This window comes from Danio rerio, chromosome 3 (assembly GCF_052040795.2).
Source record: "Danio rerio strain M-AB ecotype USA chromosome 3, GRCz13ab, whole genome shotgun sequence".
NCBI classification, from domain to species: Eukaryota; Metazoa; Chordata; class Actinopteri; order Cypriniformes; family Danionidae; genus Danio; species Danio rerio.
Window position 1 is genome coordinate 6,344,774 of NC_141023.1, and position 10,227 is coordinate 6,355,000.

At 37.8% G+C, this 10,227-nt stretch overlaps 1 protein-coding gene across 5 annotated transcripts in view; it reads right to left on the reverse strand.

The window, feature by feature from the left end:
• zmp:0000001003 overlaps positions 1 to 10,227 on the reverse strand; it is a 99,989-nt gene that overhangs the window by 80,033 nt on the left and 9,729 nt on the right. For 2 of the 5 annotated variants that reach the window (XR_015480212.1, XM_087243644.1), the window contains exon 3: positions 6,341 to 6,445. The exons of 1 other annotated variant lie outside the window; for it this stretch is intronic. Coding sequence is in view for 3 of the 4 variants with exons in the window: in XM_087243644.1 (XP_087099770.1) it covers positions 6,341 to 6,410 (70 nt within the window). In the remaining variant the exon portion in view is untranslated. Of the gene's footprint in view, positions 1 to 6,340; positions 6,470 to 7,131; positions 7,425 to 10,227 lie in introns of those variants that run through there. 2 more of the 5 variants (XM_087243640.1, XM_087243645.1) reach the window with 2 other exon arrangements.

Consider the following 10,227-nt stretch of genomic DNA (forward strand, 5'->3'; position numbering starts at 1 on the left):
ATGAGAAAACAGATGATAAACATTAAACAGAGACGCAGTTAGTCAAAAAAGATCTGGATGTTGAATTGTATGGACAGATTTGTTATAAATATACAGGTTATAGGGTGCTGAGTAATATATGCAGACATCCTACCCTGAAAACTATTATCAGCGAGGAACTATAATAGAATATTTCAGAGCTTCGGTATCTGTATTTATCGCCTGGACACTATTGTTAATAACTATTAAAAAAAAGTTTGGTATGAAGTGAAGGATTCTGATTTCTGCTTTCCAATCCGTCTCATCATAGACCAACGTTTATCCTTTTCATCATCCTGTTTCTCAGTATTTAACTGTGAATTGATTTTAATTAATGAATAAGTTAACACATTGCTTAATATAAGAATGTTTAGTGCATTTGCCTGTCTCTTTATACCTATTTTGGAGACCTTGAGTGGAACTGAGGACTGGAAGCAACTGTTTCTATTGTTGTTTCTACAAGTTAATATTGTTTAAAATGTCTAAAGTGATTTTGCTATTTTTACGGTTAAATCTTTTAAAGTGATTCTACTTTTTATTCAAGATAGACTTTGTGTAGTAAGGATATTATAACTGCCTGAATGTAGATGATACCGGTTTTTAACCAGTTTCGATAAAGATGGCTGACAGTACAGTCAGCCTTGGATAAGAAACAGATTATACTTTGTGTGTGTGTGTTCTATTTGATTGTTGATCCATTTCACAGGTCTGGAGTCAGCTCTAATCAGTCTAAAGGATGTCTGACGTTTATGTTTAGATATTGTTCAGAATATACGCACGAACCACACGTAGAAATGTTCCTAGTTTATCTGTGTGTTAACCAATCAGGTTAGAACACCTATATGTGTGACGCAGTTAATGACGTTATGTGAGAGTATAATTGTTATTGATTGGTGATTGTGAGCAGAGCGGCCTAGGAACTCATTGCAAGTGTTTAAGCTGGCTTCTGCGAATAAAACTGCAAACTATCTTCAGTAAACTTGATTTATTTATTTAAATCTCTGACTCCGGCTCTTCTTCATCTACCAGACTGGTCATTCTTTGGGTTAAACTGTAAACTATCCCTACAGAAGTTTCGGTATGAAGGCTATAGTTTTATTGAAATGTGGCTGCTAAAGCCTGGTCTATACTTCTTTGCAAGTGACCGGCGTAACCCACGGCGCATGCAACTCGCGCAGCTGTGCATTTATACTTCCGCGCGCTGTCTCTGTTGGTCTGCATTAACACTTCCGAAACGCTAGTGGGCAGTGAGGTGTAAATGTTCCTCTGTGTCGAGTTTCTTCGCTGCTGTTTTGCTTTTCCTGAACACTTCCTGGATGTACAAGTGGCTCAAACTCGCTCATTTTGAGGCAGGAACCGGCGGACGAGCAACAACTTTAACTATGAGGTTAAACACAAAACAAAACTTTCCATCCGGAGCTCCTTCACGGGACTCCACACTTGTAAACAATCGCTCCATCAGTCTCGCACCATTCACGCGGCTCTCGGTCCCGCCCAGACTCGTCAGTGCTACCAAGCCGACCAATCCCAGAGCTTGCGCTATGCGTCGTTGCGACGTGTAGTTACATTTTTTGAGAGGTGCATGTCTGCGCGGTAGCATATGCCGGTGTTTGACGCAGAAGTATAAATCAGCCTTAAGCGTGCGCCTTGAAACTAGGGCTGGGCGGTATATCGGGTTCTGGGGATGTATTGATATGATTCCCCAATGCAATGCGGTATTATCCAGTATCGTTCATATCGATATGGTTTGAGGCCACACATGCACATTCTGCGTGCAACAGACCACTCCAAGGCAGCACACGAGCTCCATTTGCACAAATGTACGATTCACTCCCTAAGCCATACAAAAGATTTGTTCAAAATGAACGAATCATTCAAGAACGACCCATCACTGACGCGACATGGAGGAACATGCAGTGCCGTGTGTTGTATCGAAATCTAACTCCTCGAACAAATCTGACTCCCCCTCGCGTGCACGCACGTCACACAGCGGTTTACCAAAAACCTTTTATCGGTCATTTCTTCCGCAATTGACAACAAGAACGAACACAGAAGCCTTGACAGATTGACATTGCAGCACCTGAATGTGTTCAGAAGAAATAAAAACGCCAAAATGGGAGGAATTTATACCGCATTTCAAAAGTGAAACCACCTCAAATTCACTGAATAAACTTCAGTATTTATTACACGACGGTCTTTTCTTTACATCTACACTTTAACACATTTAGCTCTGCATGCTGGTTTGTTATTGCATATTAACTTTAATCCTTTTATTTATTTAATTATTTATATTGTTTTAATTGATTTATTTAGTTTAGCCCCTTAACTGGAAGACATCATTTGATTTGTGTGTGTGCCTATAGTGTACAAACGGTTAGTAGTTTAAATGATTATTAAAACAAAAAAATAAATAAAATAAAAAACATGCATTTGCCTACCGAACATTTCTTTTTCTATTTTAATATATCCCCGCTAGCTTCTCATTCCACAAATAACAAGAATGATAATTAGAATGATGATAATAACAGGGGGGGGACCCCTGTGTTCAAATTATATTTTGCTCAAAAACTGTTTAATAAAGTTTTAATAAGAGCTGGGCGATGCAGTTGCGCAGTAAGTAGTGCTGTCGCCTCACAGCAAGAAGGTCGCTGGTTCGAGCCTCTGCCTTTCTGTGTGGAGTTTGCATGTTCTCTCTGCGTTCGCATGGGTTTCCTCCGGGTGCTCCGGTTTCCCCCACAGTCCAAAGACATGCGGTACAGGTGAATTGGGTAGGCTAAATTGTCCGTAGTGTATGCGTAAAAACGTGCAGGAAAAGTTGGCGGCTCATTCCGCTGTGGCGACCCCGGATTAATAAAGGGACTAAGCCGACAAGAAAATTAGGGCCTACTCAAACTATGCCATCCGTATCGTGCCCAGGCCCGTTTCCCAGATCGTTTGAGAAGTGTGAAATCAGGTTGGAGATATCTACAAATATATTATGACTAGTCATATTCCTCTATTGATTTCCATTGAAAAATATTTGCAGATATCTCTAAATGAGTTGACTCGTCAAAAATCCAATTCAAGATATCTACAACTGTAATTCGACTGTTAGTAAATTAATTAGAGACATCTTCAAATATATTTGTAAATTTCTCTAAATATGACGAATTAAAGACATCTCCAAATGTATTATGACTAGTAAAAACTCAGAGATATCTCTAATTACAATTGTGACTAGTCAAAACTCATTTAGAGATATCTGCAAATATTTTTCAATGGAAGTCAATGGAGGAATATGACTAGTCATAATATATTTGCAGATATCTCCAATCTGATTTCGTACTAGTACAATTGTAATTGCAGATATCTATTTGTCATTCTGACTAGTCAAATTATAATTATGACTAGTCAAAATATAATTAGAGATATCTCTAAATATATTTATGGAGTCAGAACAAAGATTTAAATGCTAAAAAGGCTTGCCATAGAGAGCGCTTCTCACTGAACAGTGCAGCAGCAATGACGTAAGCGTGCCGAGGCCCGATATGGTGTGAGCGCGGGCAACTGTACCTAGTGTGAGTACGGCCTTAATAAATAAGAGCTTTAACTCTAAAGTGACCATTGATGGGAAAATACCGGATAGATATCGTACACCGTCATTCCACCTAAAAATACTGAGATATGATATTTTGTCCATTTCGCCCAGCCCTACTTGGAAGCAATGCCAATAAGCTTGCACTCGCACGACTTGCAAGATGCACACATGGGACTATTTCATTTAATCTAGTTATTATATAATTTTTTTGAATAGAGAGACTGAATACAGTTCAGGTCTACAACAATATAATATAATATAATATAATATAATATAATATAATATAATATAATATAATATAATATAATATAATATAATAATTCCTCCATTGCTACACTGGGTTCATGCTTGTCTGTACACAGACTAGACATATATTTAAAGTGTCACGAAACATCAAAACACATTTTTTGAGCTGTTGACAGTCGTATATGTGTCCCACACTGCTAAAAACACTATTAGGACACCTATATTTCACTAAAAAGTGTAAATTGGTTGTTTTTGCGTTATTTCAAACAAATTCGTACTTCCTGTTTGAAACGAAGTTTTGAAGCTGCGTCACGGTCATGACATAATAGCGTGTATTCCAGCGTGCAGACTGGACGTCTGTGCCAGAGTGAGTCTTATTACGTCTTACAGTGTGATGCATTAATGCATGAGTAAAGCTTGGGTCAAACCAATCAGCGCGCTCTATTGTGCAACTTAATTAATATTCATTTGTGTCACAGTGTTTAGACGACAGAGACGCCACGTTGTGTTGGCAAAACAAGCGTGAAGTGTTGCTTTTATAGTTTGCTGCAGTTAAGTTTCGTTTTCATTTTCTCTCTGCGAGAGCTCATCTGGATCACGTGTGGATTAACAGTGTACGTGACGCGCGACAACAATAACTTACGTGTCTAAGGAGGATTATTGTTTACCTGAGAGCTGTTCTCATCTGCAAACGCTGAGATCCGGATTCGCTTGTAGTCTCCTCTAAATAAAGACGCGGCTCTAGTTGCTGGTGATTGTCCTGTCTCTACAGAAGTGAGCGACCAGTGCTCTTTGTTTATTCAGTTTGTTCGTATCGAATTAAGTTAACTATTGCACTGAGTGCAAACATGTTAGCATATATAACACACGCGGCTTTCTGACGCTACCTGCCGTGTGCATCTAAGTTTCCGGGAAATGCGGAGTTTTTTTTTTCTCTCATTCGCCGTGCGGTATCAAACATTGCATGAAAAATACACGCTTAGAGCAGTTCCTCGAATCAAATATCTCGTTTGTCGTGAGGGGCATGAATGAATTCCCTGAATGAAAGAACCAAACTGCAGTTAAAGTCCACCATTTAATAATTTGGCAAATAATTCGACTACAGATGTCCATGTAGGTTAAACACCATCACTTTCTCCTGTGTGTATTTTGGCTGAAACTCGCGCGTGCCCAAATAGACACTCCCACACCCTCCCACTTCAGTTCCTCCGACACTCCCCCCTAAACAGAGCTGGACACGCCCACTTTTCCGACTTTTTCTAAAGTAGAGGTGTGAAAACACCCTGCTGAAACGAGGGGGCTTCATGGCCCTTATATTTAATAAAATGAAGGGTTGGACTTACCCTGAACAGAGTTTGTGAGGGAGCGCAAAACTTGGCAAGACAAAGCAAAAACTTAAAAAAATAAAATGACTCTCCCACCACCACTTCCATTTAGGAGCTCCATAAAATAGGGACTGAAATAAGGGCTAAAAAGCAAAATGTAAAACGTATTGATCAAGCTTTTGCTGATAGTTTGGGTTTGTACCACAAATGATGTGAAAATCACCCTGTTTACTCATTCAGATTTAAAAATATATTAATTTATATTACCTAAAACACATTTTTGTTAGACAGACATTATGTATAGGAGAGCTTTTGTCATGAATATTGATGACCGTTCTCACCTTTAAGGCTGATTTATACTTCTGCGTCAAACACCGGTGTATGCTACGGCGCTGACGCATAGTCCTTCGCCGTGGCCGTCGGCGTCGCTGACGTGCACCTCTCAAAAAATGTAACTACACGTCGCAACGACGCGTAGCACAAGCTCTGTGATCGGTCGGCTTGGTAGCGCTGACGAGTCTGGGCGGGACCGAGAGCCACGTGAATGGTGAGAGCCTGATGGAGCGATTGTTTACAAGTGTGGAGTCCCGTGAAGGAGCTCCGGATGGAAAGTTTTGTTTTGTGTTTACCTCATAGTTAAAGTTGTTGCACGTCCGCCGGTTCCTGCCTCAAAATGAGCGAGTTTGAGCCACTTGTACATCCCGGAAGTGTTCAGGAAAAGCAAAACAGCAGCGTAGAAACTCGACACAGAGAAACATTTACACCTCACTGCCAACTAGCGTTTCAGAAGTGTTAATGCAGACCAACAGAGATAGCGCGCAGAAGTATAAATGCACAGCTACGCGCGTTGCATGCGCCGTGGGTCACGCCGGTCACTTGAAGCAGAAGTATATACCAGGCTTTAAAGGGAAAGTCTGTCTCCTGATGAGCCATCAGTGTAAGACTGAGAGTAAATGAGGAGCTCAACACTAGGCAACACTTGAAGTAAATCACAATCTTTCATCAAAGTTCTTGTCTTTGACCCATTCTTGTCTTAAAGCAACTTTGATTAACTTTATTGATCCACTTCAAATGTTGACTAATGCAGAGTTTCTTTGTGTTTCTGTAGATAATGAACAACTTAGTCCACAAAATATGTGCATTTCTGTTCAACTGAAGACTTAATTGAACATACCTGACATTTCCAGAGCCCTTCCTGGTGTTTCTGCCATGAAGTTCTCAGTGATGGAGTTCACCTTCAGCATGTGTAGAATAATATCAGTCCACAGTACCGCTCGCTCTGCAACATCAACACCAGCAATTACTAACACTAATATTCACTCACAACAAACATGTTTCGCAATATTCAACTGTATTATATTATTATATACAAACATTTTTATATTGCACACAAGAAACTGCACTGCTGTTGTTTAGATCATCATAAACAGATTTGATCACGCTTTTTGAGGTCTCCTTTGCTCACAAAAGCAACATTTGTTTGATAAGAAAGGCAAAAAGTAGAGTTGTGAAATTGTAGTTCAATTTAGAGGAACTGTGTTTAATGTAAATATAACGTTAAATATACCTTTAATGGTTTAAATATTCTTCAAAATAACATTAAGTAAAATACGTGGTCATTGCTTAGATTATTATAACATTTAGGTTCATTTAAAGATTCTCTCATGAATGTTTATATTATATACATATTTTATAAAGTACCAAATATCTCGTGTCTGCAACACAGTTATAATAATAAACTGTTATTTGAGCATCAATTCAGCACATATGAACAGTTTCTGAATGATTTTGGCACTGAAGACTGAAGCACTGATGCTGAAAACTTCACTTTGACCAAAAATGAAAGATCTTAAACTACAGTCACACGAAAAACAAGCACTTTAAACTACATTCACACTTTAAAGCTTATTTTATTCATGTTTTTGTTCTAATAGTCTCAACATCAGTGATGTATTTAATGTCTACTTTTAATTTGCAAATATTTTGACTAGTTAACTTAAGCTATGGCAAAATATATACATATAATAGCTGACCTGAAACACGTGTCCTCCTCTGAATAAAGCTGCATCTGCTGGTCCTCTGAGGTAATAATTTCCAAATTTACAACTGTTCCTCACAGTGAGTCTTGTAAATAAAACTGACTTTTTCCCAGCAGTGCTTTGTTTTGTTTGAGGGCGCTTGCTTACGCTGGTGGCACTTCTTCTTCTTATTATTTTTGACAGTTGGCAACCAGCATTTTGGAATATTACTGCCACCATCTGGATTGGAGTGTGAATCATGAGTTAACATATGAATTTCTTATGGTAAAACAAAACGCCAATCAAATTAAATAAATAGAAAGAAAATAAATTTTTTTAAAAAATTTAAAAATAAATATTAATAAAAAAACAACAGACAACTTTCACCAAAGTCCTTTTTTTTCTATTGATTACTTTAAGCCCTTTCCATTTGCATTATACAGCTATATTACTATATATACCTAACTCTATTACTTAACCCTGTGTCTTTCAAAAAGTTAAAAATGTCAATTTTATTTATATAGCACTATTAAACACAACCAAAGGTTGACCAATGTGCTGAACAATAAATCACAAAGAACAAGTATAAAATTAAAGCTAAAACAAAAAAATTCTCACTAATAGTTAATATAACTAAAAACAATTCTCACTGATAAAATGCCAAATCAAAAAGGTAAGTTTTCAACCTGGATTTAAAAACAGACAGAGATTATATAGACCTAATACCGAGGGGCAGAGCATTCCACAAAGTAGGACCAGCTACTGCGAAAGCCCGGTCACCCCTGCATTTCAGCCTCGACTTTGGGATGTATGATAGTCTCTGGTTTGATGACCGAAGAGACCGGCCAGGCTGATGTTCAGTCAACAGGTCTGACAGGTAGGAAGGAGCTAAGCCATTTAGAGATTTAAAAACCAGGAGAAGAATTTTAAAAGTAGCACAACAGTGCAGAGGCAACCAGTGCAGAAAGCTCAGTACTGGTGTGATGTGGTCATATTTTTTGGTGCTGGTTAAAAGCCTTGCAGCAGCATTTTGAACTAGCTGTACGCGGGATAGAGTTGTCTGGCTGATCCCAAAGTATAGCACATTACAGTAATCCAATCAAGAAGTAATAAAAGCATGAAATATTTTTTCAAAATTTTTCCTAGATAAAATAGGTTTGACTGTTTTTAAAAGTTGAAGCTGAAAAAAGCAGGATTTGACCACTGCGCTAATCTGTTTATCAAATCTCAAGTCATCATTACACTGAAAAAAGTGTTGCATGCAGAACTGTTGCAAACAATTTATTTGTGTTGAATTTAAACAAACAAATTAAGTTTAGTAATGTTTAAAACTTAATTTGTTTGTTTAAATTCAGCGCAAATAAATTGTTTACAACCTCTTAACGTAAAGAAATTGAGTAAATCCAAGGAATCATCTTTGAATACATTTTTTCAGTGTAGGGCCAGACGGAATCTGCAGACGTTTTTTGCTATTTCTGCTGAGAATTTTGATAAAAATCTGCGGATTTCTGCAGAATTATTTTGGGAGTATCCAGCGGAGTATCATAACTTACACTTTAATATATTAAATAAAAAGTAATAAATTACTGAATAAAAACTGAATAAATTCCGATTTACACATTTACTCAAGTAAATAAACAGAATTTATAATGGGCTAAAAAACTGCAGAAATCTGCGGAATTCTGCGGAAAATCTACGGAATTCTGCACGCGCAGATTCTGTGTGGGCCTAGCCATCATCAAAGATAACACCCAGATTTTTTACACAAGGCTTCACAGACAAACCCAAATCACCAAGATCAGCTGGTGATGTCCTAGAATAATTTGACGAGCCGAACACAACTGTTTCAGTTTTGCTCTCATTAAAATCTAGAAAGTTCAAAGACAACCAGGCTTTCACATCCGACAGGCAAGACACAAGAGTCTCCAGTCCACTTGAATTCTGTTTTAAAGGCAGGTAAATTTGAGTGTCATCTGCATAACAGTGGAAAGACAGACCATGTTTTCTAAAAATAGGACCCAGGGGAAGCATATATAAGGAAAAAAGAATCGGGGCTAAAATAGATCCCTGGGGAACACCACATGACAAAAAGGCTGCCTCAGAAGAATGATCACCAATGGTGACTTTAAAACTGCGATTGGAAAGATAAGACTTAAACCAATCCAGGGCACTTCCTTTTATACCTACACAATGCTCCAAGCGGGCTAGCAATTAAACATATCTAAACATAAACATATTTAAAACACACATCCAATGTGCTCAACTTTAAGATGTTCTCTATGTTAGGTTCCACTTGTTTTTCCTGTAACTGCTTGAATAATTATTTCTTTCTGTTTGATATATAGAGTGGAGGAACTATGATGTCAATTTGTATGCAAAAACCTGGAAGCGAGTTAGCATTTTAGCATTTTTGGTTCCCTTGTCCCAAAGTCAATGGGTTTTTTGAATGGGGTTTCAGTAAAATCGCTTAAATAAGGTCCGTGGCTAATAAAAATTCAAGATATTTTCACGTTTGTTCTACGACATAAAACACATCAGTCACAGCACACTCTTGAGTTTTTAATTCGGCCATGCTTCTTTAAAAAGACGGTTGCTATCAAGTTGCTAAATGGGACTACAGGCGGTGTTGGTTTGTCTGTTATTTAGGTATTTTCATGAATAGTATTTTATAGTTTGTTGTATTTTTCTAATTGGGAATTCAGATTGTGCGTAGATAACGTCTTCGAGACAGATTTATTTGTTGATGATTGATTTTATTAAACAATTATGAAGTATATTATGAAGATACTGCTCACCAATCCAGTCTCTTTCCTGCTGTCAGTAATGCAAGTGTGTGAATAAATGTGTAAAAATACAGACATATTAACTGTCATTTTCACATGATCAAGTGATCGTTCGTCTTTTTTTCTTCATCTGATCACATTTAACTGTCATAACTGCAGTATTTACACTCCTCCATAAAATGTATAGCAGATGTGACTGTATGGGCTGCTTTTCACTGTACTTCGTGACAAAAAAGGGATATTGAATGTTGCTTTGTGCT